The following is a 21335-nucleotide window of genomic DNA, read 5'->3' on the forward strand; positions in this document are numbered from 1 at the left end:
AGCGGGCTAAAGATGAGACCATTTGAGCATTGATACAGATAATATTTTCAGTATCTTAAAAAATATGTAAAATATTAGAATTCTTATAAATTTCTAATGATAATAAATTATTCATGGTTGGAAGATACTAGGAAATTACCTTCTTTGGGAAAGTAAATTTTAAGAAAAGAAGCATGTATGTTGCCTTTAAAAAAATTATCCCAATAGATAGTGTAGTTGAAGTCATGTTTCTCTTAGTAAAAATATTGAGCACATAATTGGAGAAGGAATGATAGGACGCTAACACTGCAGAACCCATAATGAACTTTGGATCTAGACATTGGACATCAATGCTGATAGCTTTGATGAAATAGATACAACTCCTAAGAGAGCAGACTTACCCAATGGACTGCACCCCTTCATCCCTTGACTACTGCTTCCATGAGCGTGGATTGTGGACTCAAACAAGACAAAATCTTTGACAACTCCCATCTTGTCTCAGTTTATCATGCTGTTACCCATGGGTCCAGTTGTGAGGATTTTGGCTTGTCTGTCTGTTTGTTTGTCTGTCTGTCTGTTTGTTTGTTTTTGCCATTCCACTCAAGATTACATTGTTTATGATAATGGATGATACAGAAGTTCCAAAGTTCCAGCTCCCTCTATAATTTTTATCTGTTACCATTATTCAGTTTAGATATATCACATAGGATGTGCCAACAACCATTTTTTATAGCCAAATAAACTCCGTTAACTACCTTGGGTGACCATTTTACTAGTGAACTCCAGGTCACACACCAGCATCTGCCGTACAACTACAACCAAGCCTTCTGGAAACAGTGGCTCCTCTGCCCTCAAGTCTTCTAAGGTCATCTGTAAATATATTTCAAATCCATCTGGCATCACCCTGAAGGAGTTCTACACTTCACACTATTGGGATCGTTTATCAAGATGACTTAAGAGTAAACTAACTTTACACAGCACTTTAAAAAAAAAGGACTTTTGTTTGGCACCATGATCAGACTATTTAGCAATCAATAGCATGAGTGCAAGAAAAAGAAACGACATTAAAACCCTTTATTGGAATGTTTTACACTTTCCACAGAACAGAAACTAAACTAACCTGTTATACAATTAGTCACGAATACAGCCCTGAAGTCCTTTTGACCATCCACATGAATATTGTATAAAACAGGGGTCCTCAAACTGTGGCCCGCGGGCCACATACAGCCCGCCGAGGATATTTATCCGGCCCGCCGGGTGTTTTGCCCCATTTGTTGTTGTTGTTGTTTTTACTTCAAAATAAGATATGTAGAGTATGCATAGGAATTTGTTCATTTTTTTTAAACTATAGTCCGGCCCTCCAACGGGTCTGAGGGACAGTGAACTGGCCCCCTGTTTGAAAAGTTTGAGGACCCTGCTCTAAAACATGCCTTCTTTGTAGCAGCTAGACCCTGCCATCACTGTGCCTAGCTGAGTTCACAAGCCTATGGTGACCTATAGCTTCCCTGTTACTTCTCTGGCTCTCCTTTCCTGCTAAGTTTTGTTTCCTGGTAGCCATTCAAATCTGCCACTGCCATAGCTACTGCTACTGCTTGAATCACTAGAGCCACCTTGGTTTCGTAGTTTGGCAAAGTATTAACCTCCACCACAATACTGGCCAGAGCTTCTGCCTCCAAAGTTTCCTCCCTTCATTCCAGAATTATAAGATTGGCTGTAATTTCCAAAAATCACTGTAGCTTCTGCCACCTCCCAAGTCCATTGTCACCTTCCCAGTGCCATCATATCTCTCACTGCCTCAACTGTCACCAAACCCGCCACATCTACTGACATTTCCACATGACCAACGTTGTCATTCCCACCAAACGCACCTCCTCAGCCACCACTAAAATGTCCAGAACCACTTCAGCCTCTCTGGCTGGAAGAGGAACTAGCCATCTCTTGCTTCGATAGGGCTTTCCTTAATTCCCAGTTGTAGCCATTCACAGTATAGTATTTCTGAATGACGGTCTTCTCTACAGAGCCATGGTCATCAAAAAGCACAAAAGCAAAGCCCCTCTTCTTGCCACTTTTCGTCTCTTATTTATTTATTTTATTGGGGGCTCTTACAGCTCTTCTCATGATCCATACATATATCCATTGTGTCAAGCACATCTGTACATATGTTGTCATTTTTGTTCTTTCTGGGGTTTTTTTTGGTCATTTTTTTTCAGAGCATTTTCTTTCTACTTGAGCCCTTGATATGACAAAGATCTCTTTCGCAGTCAAATGAGCGCCTTTTCTTTAAGAATCTTCTTTGTGAGACAGCCCTCTTTGCACCTCCTCCATCTGCCTTGTGTGGCCTCGCAGCCCTGGCTGCGTCTGCCTCCTCCACAGTAGAGTTAGATCGCAAACCCCACACCTCTGGAGCACTTTGGTGTTTGGATCTCTCTACAGCCCTGCCCGTGAGATTCCCCAAATGCTCAGAATGACTCTGTAGACTCTCATCTATTGTTTCAAAGCTCAACCCTCTAATGAAGCGTTTCCGCAGCTCTTCAGGCTCGTTAGGAGACTGACTTAGACAGAAGGCAGTGTGGCAGAGGTGGGGGCTCTCACGACGTTTCCTCCACAGCCCCTACAGGTAGAAAGCGACTTTGGTCTTCTTAACATTGAGCTGTAATAAGGCTGTAGGCCTTGATCTTCCGCAACAAGTGCCTGCCTCAGGTCCTCCTCACTTTCAGTACACAAGATTGTTTCATCTGCGTATTGCAAGTTATTGATACGCCTTCCTCCAATCCTGATTCACATTCTTCATATAACCCAGCTTCTTTGATGATTTTCTCAGCATACTGATTAAACAAGTACTATGAAAGATACACCCCTGACATGCACCTTTCCTAATTTTACACCATGCAGTGTTCCTTTGCGCTGTTTGCACAATTGCCTCTTGTTCCATGTGCAAGTTTCACACGAGCACAATTGGGTCTCCTAGAATTCCCATTCATCTCAGGGCTATCCATAGTTTATGATGGTCCGTCCAGTCAAATGCCTTGGAATAGACAATCAAACACAAGTAAATATATTCCTGGTATTTGACATCAGCAACAATATCCCTGTTTCCATGTCCTCTTCTGAATCCAGTTTGAATCTCTGGCAATTACTTCTGTGGCATTAGCTTCAATAGTTGATGGATGATCTTCAGCAAAATTGTACTTGTCTGCAATATCAACGACACTGCTCTATAGTTTGTGGATGCTGTTGAGTCACCTTTCTTTGGAATGGGCACAAATATGGATGTCTTCTAATCCATTGTTGAAGCATTTCAATTGGTTTTCCATCAATTCCTGGAACCTTGATATTAGATCATGCTTTCAGTGCAGCTTGAACTTCTTCCATCAGCACCACTGGTTCTTGCTCAGCTGACTCTTGCTACCTCCTAAAACTGGAATTTCGACTAGTTCTTTTTGGTACAGTGACTGTATTTTTTCCATCTCTTCTTAATGCTTCCTGCATCATTCAGTGTTTAGCCCATAGAATCTTTCAAGGTTGCCTTGCGAGGGTTCAATTTTCTCTTCGGTTCTTTCCGTTTAAGATATGTTGAATGTGTTGTTCCCTTTTGGTTTTTTCTAATTCTAGGTCGTTACACATTTCATTATAATATTTGTCTTCTTGAGCTGCCCTTTGACATTTTCTATTCAGCTCTTTGACTTCCTCCTTTCTTCCATTTGCTTTAGCAACTCTACAGTTAATTGCAAGTTTCAGAGTTTCTTCTGGCATCCACTTTGATTCTTTCTTGCCTGTCTTTTATTTTCAGAAGAAATTCTTTTAAAAAAATCATTTTATTGGGGGCTCATACAATTCTTATCACAATCCATACATAGACATCAATTGTACAAAGCACGTTTTCACATTCGTTACCCTCATCGTTCTCAAAACATTTGCTCTCCACCTAAGCCCCGGCATCAGCTCCTCCTTTCCTATCTTTTTAATGACCTGTCATTTTCTTCATGAATGATGATTTCAATGTCCTCCCCCAGCTCAGCAGGTCTTCTGTCAAGATTTCAGTGAATCAAATCTGTTCTTCAGATGTTCTTGAAATTCAGGTGGGATAGGCTCAAGGACGTGTTTTGGCTCTCATGGATTGTCTTAAATTTCTTCAGCTTTATCCAGCACTTACATCTGAGAAATTAAGGGTCTGTTCCACAGTCAGCCCCTAGACTGGTTTTATCTGTTCATATGGAACTTCTCCATAGTCTCTTCCCACAGATGTAGTCAGTTTGATTTCTGTGGAGTCCATCTGGCAAAGTCCATGTGTATGTCCTTTGTGTTGTTGAAAAAGTGCTCTTTTGTGTCGTTGAAAAGGTATTTGCTACGAAACCGTCATTGGTTTTACAAAATTCTGTCATGATGGGAACTCCACAAGGACAGAATAAAACTGTCGCACAATATTTTCAATCTTTATGGAAGCAGGCTGCCACATATTCCAACCCAGTGACTGGCTGCTACGTTTAAATCACTGGCCTTGGTATTTACAGCCAACTGCTTCACCACCGTGCCACCGGGACGCCTGTAATGGTGAAAATTAACCTGTAACCTTCCAGAGGACTCTGACTCATGGTGGCCTCTGTGGGGAAGAATAGAACCGTACCCTAAGATTTCCAAGAATATAAATCTTTACAGGAACAGGCAGCATCGTCTTTCTTGGTTTTCAACCCAGTGTTTAGTGCTTAGCATCATTAAGGTTTCTGTGTCAGTCTGAGTAGACTAGAGAAACAAATTCATAGACACTCATGTGTATTAAAAAGAGGTTTATATACAAGAGCAATTGAATATTGCAAAAACATCCCAGCCCAGTCCGGATCAAGTCCATACATCTGATATTAGCCCATATGTCTGATACCAATCTATAAAGTCCTCTTCAGACTCACGAAACACATGCAATGATGCTAAGTGCAGATCACAGGCCAATGGATGGGAAGTCTTGTGGATCCAGTGGCGTTGTGAGCACCTCAGCACTGACAAGGGTCTCCCTGTGCCTTCTCCGTCTCCAAGCCTCTGGCTACCCTCAGCCTGTTTCCATGTGGCTTGTCACCTCAATGTCTCCCAGAGAGTGAGTGTGTGTCCCGCCTCCAGTGAGCTATTTATCTCCTTCACGCCTCCCAATGAGGTCATCAAGCTGTGACCTGACTGACAGGCTAAACTCCACCCCTTCACTCTTAATCTTCGCAAGCTGACAACAGATTATGTAACTACCACATTTTCTTTCTTTTTTTTATATAAGAAAGTCTGAATTTTATTTAGCATTATATCTGAGGCACTAATGAGAGTAAAGGAAGAAATCTAATAATAATCTCACACTCAACTTTAAGGAGTCTCAACAATAATGAAAGCCCTCAGACTGTAATCAATCTTGAAAGCATGAAGTGCCATGTTTACAATTCAGGAAATATATGATGGGGACTGCCTATGGAAAGGTGGTAGCCTGAGCAAAATCTTTCCAATCTGAAGACCCCGAACACACGTTGTTCTGCTTTTTTTTTTACAACTCCAAACTAGAATGCCACAGACAAAACTTAGCAATACAGAAAACGTAACAAAGGAGTCTCTGAGGGAGTGTAATGTTGGCCCTGAGACACAATGAACTGGCTTAAGGCCCAACCAATAAATCCTCCCCGCTTACATCTCAGACTAGATCAAGGGAACAGTTCTCTTTAAGCGACCATTTCTTAGTTACACATAAAGTCACTGTTCTTCAAACAGAGATTTCATCCTCTACTACTACAGATTCAAGTGAACTTTACCTCTTTTTGACCAGAGGCCAGAGGAATAATTGGGAATTTCTGAAATGAGAATGGAAGTTCATCCAAGGTTAATAAATCACTTGCCCAACTATATACACCCAGAAATTTTTTCTGCCCATACTACCATGAAAAACAAATTTTGGGGGGGAGTGGGGAGGGAGGGGGAAAAAAGAGGACCTGATGCAGAGGGCTTAAGTGGAGAGCAAATGCTTTGAGAGTGATTAGGGCAAAGGATGTACGGATGTGCTTTATATAATTGATGTATGTATATGTGTGGATTGAGATAAGAGTTGTATGAGCCCCTAATAAAATGTAAAAAAAGAAAAGAGAAGCAAATTTTTAAAAACTTGAAATTCATGCAAGAAGATGCTTTTGCAGACATTAAAAAAGGAACAAAGAAAGAACGGGTAGCTTTCAACATGTAATGTTTGCTTCAGAGGACTTTCTTTCAAAATGTCTACTACAATTATTATTTCAGCAAAGTAGAACTTCAGGTTAAAATAAGTATATTAAAGCTCAAATAGAAAAGAAACCTAAAAATTGGCATTAAAATACATCAGTAGTCTGTTTAACATCCTTAATAATTCTATTCTTTCTAAATCTTTCCACAAAAGGATGTTACAGTTCTTCAGTTTATTGCAAACATTTCTTAAAATTAAGACTCGTTCCTAATATTGAAACAATAATACAAATTATTAATCACTGCTACTATACTGGAAAGAATAATGAAGAATATCTTATTTAAATAAAATGAGGATAATATTTCACTTATTGAACTTATGTCCAACAAACAGATTGTTTTTCCCTCTCCCTATCTACAATCATGGATAATATTTTATAGGCTAATTTAGAAACAGATGCAAATTCTTTTTGTTGTTGTTGTTTTTGTTTTTTAAATACTTTTCTTGGGGGCTCTTACATCTCTGATCACAATCCATACAAACATCCATGGTGTCAAGCACATTTGTACATTTGTTGCCATCATCATTCTCAAAACATTTGCTTTTCACTTGAGTCCTTGGTATCAGCTCCTCATTTTCCCCTCTCTCCCTGCTCCCCCCTACCTCATGGGCCCTTGACAATTTATAAATGATTATTATTTTGTCAGATCTTACACTGTCCGGCGTCTCCCTTCACCCCCTTTCTGCTGTCCATCCCCCAGGGAGGGGGCTATATTCTTTTAAATGATGAAGTCTAACCATGTTTTGCTCAAGAATACTATTATACACATAGGATACCGGGTATTTTACAGCAGATAATACTCTGCCAGGCTTCAGGAAGGCAAAACAATAAAGTAGTGAATTCAGTATTGTCCAGCTTCTTGTTGCTCCTTGCTCCAGAGAAGCCGGTGGCAGATGCTGCTGAGACAGCACCCTGATTCCACCACTGCTCTTGTCCCAGCTGCATCCACTGTGTTACAGCATTCCTGTCATTATGACGCAAGTCCTAGCAAAAAGACCCCCACGAGTCCACTGGACATCACGGTGTTCTGTTTAATAAATTCTGTTGCTTCTTCAATGATATTGTTGATTTCAGGTGCTGCTTTATTTGCACATTTCTTTCTCTGTCTTTTTGCTTTGTTCACATCTTTTTCAACGCTCTTCCAATCAACCTCGACATATCCACTGTGACTGGTAATCTGAAGGAGAAGAAAGCCACCATCTACTGCAGTTGCTGCAAGTTTTCCAACTTTCTGGAGCAAAAAGCCAGCACACCAGCCAGTCACTCCACCCATTGCGATCTGAGTGGCTACTGAGTATTTTTCTACCATGGGTCTTGAACTGCGGCCAAACACTCGATTCCACCAGTTGTGTCTTCTGGCGTACTCAGTTAAATCTAACACTTCTTAAGACTCATCATCACTTTCATAGTCTTGGGGAGGGGGGTTCTGGGTCGCCATGATTCCGCCGACCCCACATTTTCTTAGTGGTGAAATTTTGCCTTAAGAAGGAAGCAGATCAAGGGGTCACGAGGGTGGGGGCTGGGGAGGGAATAAAGAGTGGCTGACGCTAAGGGCTCAATAGAAAGTAAATGGCTAGAAAAGAATGGTGGCAACCTGTGTACAAATATGCTCGACACAGTTGATGTGTGGATTGTTATAAAATTGGAAGAATCCCCAATAAAATGATCCTTTAATTAAATAAAAGAAGGAAGCAAATGCATATTTTAAGATAAGAGATATTAGAGCATGTTTGTGAGCTGAAAGGAATAATTTCAAAAAGGAAAATTAATAGAGGGAGAGGATAATTGTTTTTAGTAGATGGGAAGAAGTACAATATATATACTACAAAAAATATGGATAATATTTTTCTTTTAAATTCTTCTGATTCCTCGATGAAATAAGTGCCGAGACTCAGAATGTGGCAGCTACTCAGTATTTTATTGGAACTTAAGAATGCATTGTGTAACATTTAACCAATATTTAGTTTCATAAGTGCTCTTCTGTCATAATAGACTTCTAACATTTTCATATATATGTATATATTTTAAGATCATTTTATTGGGGACTCCTACAGCTCTTATAACAATCCATAACATAAATCAGTTGTATCAAGCATATTTGTATATATGTTGCCATCATTATTTTCTAAACATTTACTTTCTATTTGAGCCCTTGGTATCAGCTCCTCTTTTCCCTACCCTCCCTTCCTTGTGACCCCTTGATAAATTATAAATTATTATTCCTTTCATATCTTATACCACCTACTGTCTCCTTTCCCCCACATTTCTGTTGTTTGTCCCCCTTGGGGGGGTGGTGGTATGTTTCAATCATTGTGATCGATTCCCCTTCCTCCACTTCTCCCACCACTTCCCCCTACTCTCCTGCTATCACTACTCCCATATCTATTCCTGAGGGGTTTATCTGACCTGGATTCTGTGTGTCCTGAGCGCTTATCTGTACCAGTGTATGTGCTCCGGTCTAACGCGAAGTGAAAAGCAGGGCTGTATCATAATAGTGGGGGTGAGGAGGCCTCAAAGAACCAGAGAAATGTTGTGTGTTTCATGGGTGCTATACTACTCATCCCTACCTTGGGACCCTTCTGTGATGGGATGTCCCATTGTCTACAGATTGGTTTGGAGTCTCTGCTCTGACCCCCCTCGTTCTCAGGAATATGTTTTGTTTGTTTGTTTGTGGTCTTCTGATGCCTGTTACCTGATCCCATCAACACCTCGTGATCACACCAGCTGTTGTGCTTCTTCTATGTTGGCTTATTGCTTCTTAGCTAGATGGCCACTTGTTTAACTTCAAGCCTTTAAGACCCCAGACACTATTGTTTGATAGCCAGGGACCATCAGCTTTCTTCACTTCATTAGCTTATGTACCCATTTTGTCTTCAGTGATCATGTCAGGAAGGTAAACATCACAGAATGCCAGTTTGTTAGAACAAAGTGTTTTTGCATTGAGGGAAGGCTTGAGCAGAGACCCTAAGTCGGTCTACTACCTCAATGTATTGCTGCGTTAGTCCGAGTAGACTAAAAAGCAAATCCAGAGATATTCATATTTGTATAAGACAGAGCTTTATATAAAAGAGCAATTGTATATTGAGAAAACATCCCCGCCCAATCCAGATCAAGTCCATAAGTCTGACTTTAGCCCATGCCTGATACCAATCTATAGAGTCCTCTTCAGACTCACGAAACACATGCCATGATGCCAAATGCAGGAAGATCACAGGCCAGTGGATGTGAAGCCTTGTGGATCCAGTGGCAGTGGATCTCAGCATAGCAGGGGTCTCCACATGGCTCCTTTAGCTCCAGGGCTCTGGCGCAGCTCCATGTGTCTTGTCAGCAGGAAGGTCTTGCAGGGAGTGAGTGTCCCACCTCCAGCAAGCTGTTTATCTCTGTAGCTCCTCTAAATGAGGTCATCAAGCTGTAACCTGATTGACACTCAAGTTGACACCAAATTATGTAACTACAATAATTGCCATATAAATATATGTACATAGACCAATACCTCTATTTTTATTAATATCTTTACATATGTGCATACCCATGTTTTATGTTCATACCCATGTTTATACCTCTATCCATAGCTTTGCTTCCCTAGATCTTTTCTCTGTTTCCTTTTACCTTCCTCCTGCCCCATCATCATGCTTGTCCTTCTTCTGTCTCTTAGTAATTCCTCTCACATAGATTGCTGTTGCTACAACACCCCTAGGATCTTTACATCCTCCTAATTGTTGATTTTAAATTCCCTAGTTATTCCTCTGTCTATGGTGTTTTGTGCTCACCACTCCCTTCTCCCACCTCCTCTTTCCCCCCAGTCCTTCCTGAACCGTTTGTCCAGTTGCTTTCTCCTCGTACTTCCTTCTCATGCCTACTTTATCTGGGTAGGCAAACCAACAACAATGGAGACAAAACAAAAAGAAAATAAAAGACTGAATTTAAAAGAGAACATAAATAAATAACTAGCAAAAAAAAAATTTTTTAACATACGTAATTCCAGGTTTGTCCACTGGGGGGGTTCTGGGAACTGCCCCTCCTAGCCTGAAGTCTACTTGAGGGGCTACTCACGGGCTATGTGGCTTCACTTTGCTCCCGTTGCTGATCTGTTATGTTACCTTCCTGGTGCGCCCCACTCTGGGGAGTTCAGACCGGAATCACTCCCCACTGTGTGTACTTAGTATTGTCCTCTGTCGCTCTATGTTCCAGCGTGGGGACATCATGTTTTGAACTCTTGTCGGCCCTATAGTCCTTTCTGTGCATTTTCATATCTTTTGATAGCACTGGTATGGGTGTTAATTTTACTTAGACTCCCTGATCTTAAATATTTTGAATTCTGAATTTTTTATGTCAAAGAAAGATTATTAAAGACATCTCATATATACCCGAATATAAGCCAACCTGAATATCAGCCAAGGCACCTAATTTTACCACAAAAACTGCATGAAAAATGTGCTGAAAAACTTGACTTATACACGAGTATATATGGTAATATCTCAAGAAACAATTTCACAACCAGGTGATTCTCTTCTTATTTTGCCTTTCAAGCTGATATCAGGAAAAGTGAAATCTCTCCAAGGGCTCAAGCAGGGAAAAAAGTGTTTTGGAAATATTGATGGCAACATATGTACAAATATGCTTGATTCAATTGCTGTATGGAATGCTATAAGAGTTGTAAGAGCCCCAATTAAAAAATTTTTTTTAAGACAAAGCACTACCCACCCCATAAAGAAAAGAGAGAGAAATCTCATATCTGTTTTTGTGACCTAAGATGGACTTCCGTTTTTTTCCCCACATTTGTAGCGCTAAATGGGGTGGGGGGGGACCTCCTTGACCCAATAGAACTCAAACTAATATTTGGTTCATTAACTTTAAATAATAAAATATTTACATCTAAATACTCAATCTTAAGGCCTTTTCTTTCTATGTAGGTCCAGCTAACCTTTTCTTGATTAAATCACATATCATGCATAGGCTTTATTCCCAATTTCAGTCTCTTTAACGTGGGACCAGGAGCTAAATAAAGTTATGAAGCTGTCTTAGTACAGAATCCAATTTCCTTTTTATATTTTTCAGCGATCTTGTTCTAGTTTTTCACCTGTGCCTACTTTGACAGCAATGTAATGTGCACTTATGGCCAATAGTCCCAAAGCATTCGACTTAATTTCATACAAGTGGTTGTCTTGAAAGAATGATTTTCACTGCTGACAATGATAAGAACTGTCATAAACCATTTAGGAAACAAGCGTGGCTGACTCTTTGGTAAACATACAGCTCATGTATATTCTCCTTAAATTATATTGAGATTTGGGGTCTCTTGTACCCTAAAATATTCTGTATATGTTTAAGTGGTCAGGTTATTCAAGTTGTTCTGGTTATGTGCAACCAAGTGTGGCATGTGCTCCCAGGTTGATTTCAATCCACATCTATCTTTAATAACTCCTCTTCTCATCTACTTTCTTAATCTCTTACCTTTTACATGAACTCTTCTCATTTTCTTTGTACCTTTCAGCCTTTTCAAATTATAGGGTTATTTTAGAGTTCTCTGGTTCATGCTGTTCAGCTGGGGTTTGTTTTCTTCATTATGAAAGTTTTATTTGTTTGTTTGTTTACTTATCTGGAATAAGAGACTGTCGTGCATTTACCTTCTTGTTTCTTTCAGATTTGGAATCCAAATATGATACTAACAAATTATTTCAAGAAAAGGACGTTTTTGAAATTAATTTATCCCAGTGGAAGATAAAGGAAAGAATTAGAAAACAAGGTCTTGAAGATTCCTTTGTTGGCAAAGAGTGTGAACTTAAAAAGAATTTTGAGGGGCATAAATATGCTCAAGAGACATATTTTAGGCAAATGAAAACCACCTGTGAAAAAATGCCCACATACAAAAAACGTGCAACCTTTACTCAATATCAAAGACGTGATAATAGAGAGAAGCCCCATGAATGTGAGGAATGTGGGAAGGCTTTTAGAGCACGCATACAACTTACTCTCCATGAGCGAATACACACTGGAGAGAAGCCATGTGAATGTAAAGAATGTGGGAAAACCTTTCGACAGTATGCACACCTTAGTCGACACCAGAGAAGTCATGCTTCTGACAAAATCTATGAGTGTAAAAAATGTGAAAAGATCTTTATGTGTGGGCCAGACCTTCGGGTACATCAGAAAACTCATACTGGTGAGAATCCATATAAATGTAAAGAATGTGGGAAAGCCTTTCAAGTGCGAGGACAGCTCAGTCTCCATCAAAGGATTCATACGGGTGAGAAACCTTATGATTGTAAGGAATGTGGGAAAGCTTTTAGACAGTATGCACATCTTACTCGACATCAAAGACTCAATGTTACTGAGAAGTGCTATGAATGTAAAGAATGTGGGCAGACTTTCCTGTGTAGTACAGGCCTTAGAATACATCACAAACTTCATACTGGCGAAAAACCTTATGAATGTCAGGAATGTGGGAAGACTTTTAACCGTGGATATCATCTAACTGTCCATCAGAGAATTCATACTGGTGAAAAACCTTATGAATGTAAGGAATGCCAGAAATTCTTCCGTCGTTATTCCGAACTAATCTCACATCAGGGTATTCATATTGGAGAGAAACCCTATGAATGTAAGGATTGTGGGAAGGCCTTTAGACTGTTTTCACAGCTGACTCAACATCAGAGTATTCATTTTGGTGGGAAACCTTATAAATGTAAAGAATGTGAGAAGACCTTTAGGTTGCTCTCACAACTTACTCAGCACCAGAGTATCCATACTGGTGAAAAACCCTATGATTGTAAGGAATGTGGGAAGGCCTTTAGACTTTATTCATCTTTTATTCAACATCAGAGAATTCATTCTGGTGAGAAACCGTATGAATGTAAGGAGTGTAAGAAGGCGTTTAGACAACATTCACACCTGACTTACCATCAGAGAATTCATAATGTAATTTAGTAAGTTTAAGAAAATCTTCTGTTTTGAATTTTGTGTTAAGGAGCAAGAGAAATTCTAGAAGAAAAGTATTTGACCATATGAATCCCTTTTACTTTAATCTTAACTAACCCACCAGAAGTTTTATTAAAAGGAAAAATTGTGTTAGTGCCTATAAAGCTTTCTATCACCTCTCAAACCATGTTACAAAATTCATTCTGAAAAAATAAATAAATCTCTTGAGTGTATATTAAAGAGATTTTGTTCTATCATCTATGTTTTTTCATCTTAACATCTATCAACATTTTTCATCTATCATCTATGTTTTTCATCTATGTTTTTCATCTTCCATATACCTATGGAAGTTGCCTGGACATCAGCTTCTGATTTACATTGGTAAATGAAAAGGAATAAAGTCATATCCTTTGCTACTTGTTTGTCAGGGTAACTGTATGTCAGCACAACCAGGGGATTGCTTCTTATTAGAGAATTCTAATAAAATTCTAATAAATGCAGAAAAAATTCTAGAGTTAGAAAAATGTCACTGTTTCACAATTCTTTTGTGTGTATGTATGCTTACAGTGATACTTTATTTTTATTTTTTCCAGCAGTTTTATTTGCAAGTAACTTACATATCATATAACGTAGTAGTTCAAACATTCAGTCATATCGTGGAGAATTGTACAGTTACCCCCACATTAATTTTAGAACATTTCCCCTCCCCCATGGTCAAAGTACCTTAAGATGATTCATGCAGTTACAATCTGTTCTAGTACTCCCTCCCCCTACCATCTTCATTAGTTACTCCGGAAGTCCCCTTTCCCTTCCTCCTCTCCCCCCACCCCGTATTCCCTATATCCCCTTGTATCTGTTAGGATCATTATTCCTCCACTACTACTGTGCTTCACAGCTGGGAGACCCCACAGAAAACAAAATCGCACTAAGAGGTAAGGTGAAACAATAGTTTACAGACAAAACTATTAATGTGTAAGAAGGAAAAGACCCCCAACAATAGTCCAAAAGCCAGGGAAGAATTTTCTGTCATAGAACCAGTAAGAAGTACTTGCACCCGGAACAAAGTCAAGTCGCGTCTATAAGGTGGTCAAACTAGCCAAGTTTTGAATGTAATCAGCATAATCAACATTACAATGGTCTTTGCCTGATAGTAAGGTTAATCTCAACTCTTGCCTATGGCTAGAGCGGATCTGCCAGTGGCTCAGTTGAACAGATCCTCTGCAGATGGGTTTTGGCCATTTTGCAATTTTTAATGAAATATTTAATTTATACACACATTTCAGTGGATGTTCAGACCCTACCAGTAGGTAGGAAGTAAATAAGAATCTTATTTCATGAATAGATAAGACTAATAGTATATTTTTAATTAATTTATATATTTTTACTTTTTTTAAATTATTTTTTAAGCAATTTATTAGGGGCTCATACAACTCTTATCACAGTCCATACATATACATAGATCAATTGTATAAAGCACATCTGTACATTCTTTGCCCTAATCGTTTTCTTTTTTTTCTCCTCTTTTCTTTTTTTACATTTTATTAGGGGCTCATACAACTCTTATCACAATCCATACATATACATACATCAGTTGTATAAAGCACATCCATATATTCCCTGCCCCAATCATTCTCAAAGCATTTGCTCTCCACTTAAGCCCTTTGCATCAGGTCCTCTTTTTTTTCCCCTCCCTCCCTCATGTGTCCTTGGTAATTTATACATCGTTATTTTGTCATATCTTGCCCTATCCGGAGTCTCCCTTCCCCCCCTTCTCTGCCGCCCATCTCCCAGGGAGGAGGTCACATATGGATCCTTGTAATCAGTTCCCCCTTTCCAACTCACTCACCCTCTACCCTCCCAGTATCGCCCCTCACACTCCTGGTCCTGAAGGTATCATCCACCCTGGATTCCCTGTGCCTCCAGCCCTCATATGTACCAGTGTACAACCTCTGCCCTATCCAGTCCTGCAAGGTAGAATTCGGATCATGGTAGTTGGGGGGGAGGAAGCATCCAGGATCTGGGGGAAAGCTGTGTTCTTCATCGGTACTACCTCGCACCCTAATTAACCCATCTCTTCTCCTAAACCCTTCTATGAGGGGATCTCCATTGGCTGACACTTGGGCCTTGGGTCTCCACTCTGCACTTCCCCCTTCATTCAATATGGTATATATATACATACATACACACACATATATATACATATACACACATATATCTTTTTTTTTTTTGCATGATGCCTTATACCTGGTCCCTTTGGCACCTCGTGATCGCACTGGCCACTGTGCTTCTTCCATGTGGGCTTTTTTGCTTCTGAGCTAGATGGCCGCTTGTTCACCTTCAAGCCTTTAAGACCCCAGACACTATCTCTTTTGATAGCCGGGCACCATCAGCTTTCTTCACCACATTTGCTTATGCACCCATTTGTCTTCATGGAGGTGTGCAGTCAATGATATGATTTTTTGTTCTTTGATGCCTGGTAACTGATTCCTTCGGGACCACTCGTCACACAGGCTGGTGTGTTCTTCCATGTGGACTTTGTTGCTTCTGAGCTAGATGGCCGCTTGTTTATCTTCAAGCCTTTAAGACCAGGGGCTCATACAGCTCTTATCACAATTCATATACACATCAATTGTATAAAGCACATCTGTACATTCATTGCCCTCAAGGACTAATAATATCTTAACCCACAGATCATTTTTAATTTTAATAAATCATTTTATTGGGGATTCTTACATCTCTTATAACAATCCATACATCAACTGTATCAAGCATATTTGTGCATGTTTCAAAAACATTTTCTTTCTACTTGAGCCTTTGGTATCAGCTCCTCTTTTTCTCCCTCCCACCCTGTGATCCCTTGATAATTTTTATCTTCATATTTTACATTGTTTGCTGTCTCCTTTCACCCACGTTTCTCTTGTTCATCCCCCTGGGGAAGGGGGTTGTACATCAATCATTGTAATCAGTTCCCCCTTTCTCTCCCTTCTTCCTCCCACCTTCCCTCTACTCTCATGGTATCAGTACTCTCATTATTGGTTCTGAGGGGTTGATCTGCCCTGGATTCTGTGTGTTGAGAGCTCTTATCTGTACCAGTGTACATGCTCTGGTCTAGCCAGATTTGTAAGATAGAAGTCATGACAGTAGAGTGGAGGAAGCATTAAAGAAATAGAGGAATGTGTGTTTTGTCGGTGCTATACTGCACCTTGGTTGATTCCTCCTTTCTTTGTGACCCTCCTGTGAGGGATGTCCAATTTTCTACAGATGGGCTTTGGGTCTCCATTCCAACCTCCCTCATTCTCATCAAAATGGTTGCTTGTTTTGGGTCTTTCAATGCGTGAAACCTGAATCCCAGTCGACATGATGATCACACTGGTTGGTGTGCTTCTTCCATGTGGGCTTTGTTGCTTTCCTTATAGATGGCTGCTTGTTTGACTTCAAGCCTTTAAGACCCCAGATACTATATCTATTAATAGCCAGGCACCATCAGCTTTCTTCACCACATTAGCTTATGAACCCATTTTGTCTTAGCAATCTTGTTGGGAAGGTAAGCATCACAGAATGCCAGGTTATTAGAGCAAAGTGTTCTTGCATTGAGGAAAGACTTGAGTAGAAGCCCAATGTCTGTGCTACCTTAATTCTTAACCTATACATATAGACCTATATCCCTATCATTATATATTAACATGTACATGCCTATGTTTATACCTTTATAAATGTCTTTGGCCTCCTAGTTCTTTCCTCTATTTCCTTTACTTTTCTTCTGTCCCATTATTATGTTCGGCCTTCATTCAACTCTCTACTTCCTATTGCATAAATTGCACTTGATCAAACCCCACCAGGCATGCTATGCCCTTCTGGCCATCAATTTTAGATAAATTGTTGTTTCCTTGTCCCTGAGTTTGTTGAGTCCCCACCTCCGCCCCACCTTTCCCCTACCTCCTACTCTTCAGAACCATTAGTCCCATTTTTTCCTTTGGATTGTTTATCCTGCCTGTCTTATATAGATAGACATGGGAAAAAAATATCCTGAGTAGTTCCAGATGCCTGCTGCTCCTTATGAATGTTTTCCAATCAGGTCTGATGCAGTGCCCCCAAATCCGAAGTCTATTTTCAGGATTCCTCAGCAAATGTTTCAAGTCCTGCTCATTTTTAACCAGTAAGGTTTTGCCATCTGCATACTGCAGATTTCTAATAAGCCTTTACCCAAACCTGATACTGTATTCCTCTTCATATAATCAAGGTTTTCTGATGATTTGCTTGGCAAACAGATGAATTAAGTATGGTGAGAAGACACAACCCTGACACACTCCTTTCTCGATTTTAAACCAGGCAATATTCCCTTGTTCTGTTCATACAACTACCTCTTGATTCATGTACAAATTCCACATGAGCATAATTAAGTATTCTTAAATTTCCACTCTTTTAATGGCTATCCTTAATTTGTTAAGGTCCAAAAAATCTAATAGCATTGTCAATAAGACACAAGTAAACACTTTTCGGTTATTCTCTACTTTGACATCAGCAACTATAGGCCTTTTCCCAAATCCTCTTCTGAATCTGGCCTCAATTAATGAAGCTTCCTGTCAATGCACTGCTGCAACCATTGTTAGGTGATCTTCAGCAACATTTTACTTGCATGTGATATCGACGATAGTGTTCTACAACTTGCACACTCTGTTAAGAAATAACAGATATTCTTTGGAATAGTTAAAAATATGGATCTATTCCAGTCAGTTAGCCAGGTAGCTGTCTTCCACATTTTTTGGCATAGATGAGTGAGTGCTTCTAGTTCTTCATTGATTTGTTGAAACATATTTATTGATATACCATAAATTCTCAAAGCCTTGTTTTTGGCTAATGCTTTCAGTGCAGCTTGAACTTCTTGTTCATAGGATACCTCTTGAAATGGTTTAATGTTGACCAATTATTTTTGGTACAGTTAATCTGTATTTTTTCCATCTTCTTTTCATGCTTACTGCATTGTTCAATATTTTACCCATAGAAACTTTTAATATTGGAACTCAATGTTTGAATTTTTTCTTGAGTTTTTCAGCTTAAGATATGGTAAGCATGTTTTCCTTTTTGTTATTCTAATTCTAGAGCTGCACACATTTAAAAAATCATATTATTGGGGCTCATACAACTCATCACAATCCACACATCAGTTGAGTAAAGCACCCTTAAACATTCGTTGCCCTCATCATTCTCAAAATTCACCTTCCGCTTGGGTTCCTGGAATCAGCTCATTTTCCTTTTTTCCCTCCCCCTCCCTTCCCGCTCCCCCCTCCCTCATGAACCCTTCATAATTTATAAATTATTGTTTTATCTTATCTTACACTGCCCGGTGTCTCCCTTCACCCACTTTCCTGTTGTCCATCCCCCAGAGAGGAGGTTATATGTAGATCCCTGAGATCTGTTCCCCCTTTCTACACCTTCTTCCCTCCCAGTATTGCCACTCTCACCGTTGGTCCTGGGGGGTTCATCTGGCCTAGATTTCCTGTGTTTCCAGATCCCAACTGTACCGCTGCGCATCCTTTTGTCTAACCAGGTTTGCAAGGTGGAACTGGGATCATGATATTTGGGGGGAAGGAAGCGTTTAAGAACTAGAGGAAGGTTGTAAGTTTCATTACTGCTACACTGCTACTCATCTCCTCCTCACTACCCTCTGCAAGGGATGTCCAGTTGTCTAAACTTGGGCATTGAGTCCCCATCACACACTCCCCTCTTTCACGATATGAATGATATTTCCCCCTGCCTTTGTTGCTTGAAACCTGGTCCCCTCAGCCCTTCAGGATCACACATGTTGGTGTGCTGCTTCTGGGCTAGATGGCCGCTTGTTTACTTTCAAGCCTTTAAGTCCCAGATGCTATATCTCTCAATAGCCGGGCACAATCATCCTTCTTCACCACACTTACTTATGCACACATTCGTCTTCAGTGTTTTATGTGGAGAAGATGATCACACAATGATGGTTTTTGTTCTTTGGTGTCTGCTATCTGGTCCCTTCAATACCTCATGCTCACTTAGGCTTGTGTGCTTCTTCTCTGCGGGCTTTGTTGCTTCCGAGCTAAATGGCTGCTTGTTTGCCTTCAAGCCTTTAAGACCCCAGAAGTTATATCTTTTTGATAGCCGGGCACCATCAACTTTCTTCACCACGTTTGCTTATGCACACGTCTGTCTTCAGCGATCATGTCAGGAAGGTGGGTATCATGGAATGACCGTTTAGCTGAGCAAGGTGCTATTGTACTGAGTGCGCGTGAGGAGACCCAATGTCCACCTGCTACCCTAATACTGAACCTATAAATATATGCACATAGGTCTATTTCCCCCATTATCTTAGATATACTTACATATGTACATGTCTGTATTTAGGCTTCTATGTATGCCCTTTGCCTCCTGCTCCTTTCCTCTATTTCCTTATGCTTTCCTCCTGTCCCACTACCATGTTCGGCCTTCATATCAAGTAACACCCCTGAGGCTAGCCCAAATCAGCACATCAGAGAGCAACAAGTGTTGGAGGGACTGTGGTGAAGTAGGAACCCTCCACTGCTGTTGGTCGTGTAGATTTGAACAGCCACTGTGGAAAGCAATCTGGTGATACTTAAAGAAAGTGGAAATTGATCTACCTTATGACCCAGTCATCCCTCTACTGGACATATACCTGGTGGAAAGAACAAATAAAACACGACCAGTCATATGTGCTCCAATGTTTATTGCAGTACAATTTGCAGTTGCAAAGTGGAAACAGCCTGTTTCCATTGATAGATGAGTGGATTAGTAAACTTTGGCACATACACAGTGGAGTACTATGCAGCACTGAAAAGCACGGACGATCACATGAAGCACATTGTCTTGTGGGAAGAGCTGGAAGGAATTTTGTTAAGTGAGATAAGCCAAACTCAAAAGGACAGGTATAACATGAGTCCCCTGAGGTAAGTACAATCAGCATAAACGGGTGGAAACACGTTTCTTTTTTTAAAATCATTTTATTGGGTGCTCATACACCTCTTATCACAATCCATAAATCCATTCATTGAGTCAAGCACATTTGTACATTTGTTGCCATAATCATTCTCAAACATTTTCTTTCTACTTGAACCTTTGTTATCAGCTCCTCCTTTTCCCTACCCTCCCTCCCTCACGAATGCTTCAAAATTGATAAATTTTTTTTCATATCTTACACTGTCCGATGTCTCCCTTCACCCACATTTCTGTTGTCCGTCCCCTAGGGAGAGGGTTGCATAGATCATTGTGATCGGTTCCCCTTTCTCCCCCACCTTACCCTTACCCTCCTGGTATCTCTACTCTCATTATTGGTCCTGAGGGGTTTATCAGTCCTGGATGCTCTATGTTTCCAGCTCTGACCTATACCTCTGGTCTAGGCGGAATTCTAAGGTAAAATTGGGATCATGATAGTGGGGGAAAGGAAGCATTAAAGAACTAGAGGAAAGTTCTTTGTTCTTTGATTCTTTGTTCTTCGTTCTTTGATGCTTGATACCTGATCCTATTGACACCTCATGATCACACAGGCTGGAGTGCTTCCTCCATGTGGACTTTATTGCTTCTTTGCTAGATGGCCGCTTGTTTATCTTCAAGCCCTTAAGAGCCCAGACGCTATGTCTTTTGATAGCCGAGCACCATCAACTTTCTTCCACATTTGGTTATGCACCTGCTTTGTCTTCAGTGATCATCTCAGGAAACTGAGCATCATGGAATGCCAGTTTAATAGAACAAAGTGTTCTTGTGTTGAGGGAGTACTTGAGAAGAGACCCAATGTCCATCTGCTACTTTAATACTAAACCTATGAATATATGCACATAGATCTATTTCCCCATCCTCATATATAAATATATTTACATATGTTCATGCCTGTATTTAGACCTCTGTAAATGTCCTTTGCCTCCTAGTTCTTTCCTCTATATCCTTTTACTTTCCTCTTGCCCCACTATCATGTTCAACCTTCATTTGGGTTTCAGTAATTCCTCTCGGTTACATTGCCCTCCCAGGCTTCCTACACCCTCCTTGCCATAGATTTTGGATCACTTATTGCTTCCTTTTCCCTGGGTTTGCTAACACCTACTTTCTTTCCCCCACCTCCCCCTTTCCCATGTCCCCCTGGAATGGTCAGTCCTGTTGTTTTCTCTTCTAGATTGTTTATCCCACCTATCGTATCTAGCTAGACCTGTAGAGATAATAATG

At 40.2% G+C, this 21335-nt stretch overlaps 1 protein-coding gene and 1 pseudogene across 1 annotated transcript in view; one reads left to right on the plus strand and one right to left on the minus strand.

Moving 5' to 3' along the window:
* The window catches only part of ZNF30 (zinc finger protein 30), a 154442-nt gene that overhangs the window by 14922 nt on the left and 118185 nt on the right, over positions 1 to 21335 (plus strand). Inside the window, exon 6 of the mRNA XM_075537137.1 lies at positions 11863 to 13626. Coding sequence (XP_075393252.1) covers positions 11863 to 13145 — 1283 coding nt within the window. The 3' untranslated portion in view covers positions 13146 to 13626. Of the gene's footprint in view, positions 1 to 11862 lie in introns of the transcript that reaches the window.
* Positions 7189 to 7656, minus strand: LOC142432083 (FUN14 domain-containing protein 1 pseudogene; annotated as a pseudogene).

Source organism: Tenrec ecaudatus, chromosome 18, assembly GCF_050624435.1.
Source record: "Tenrec ecaudatus isolate mTenEca1 chromosome 18, mTenEca1.hap1, whole genome shotgun sequence".
In the NCBI taxonomy this organism is placed as follows: domain Eukaryota; kingdom Metazoa; phylum Chordata; class Mammalia; order Afrosoricida; family Tenrecidae; genus Tenrec; species Tenrec ecaudatus.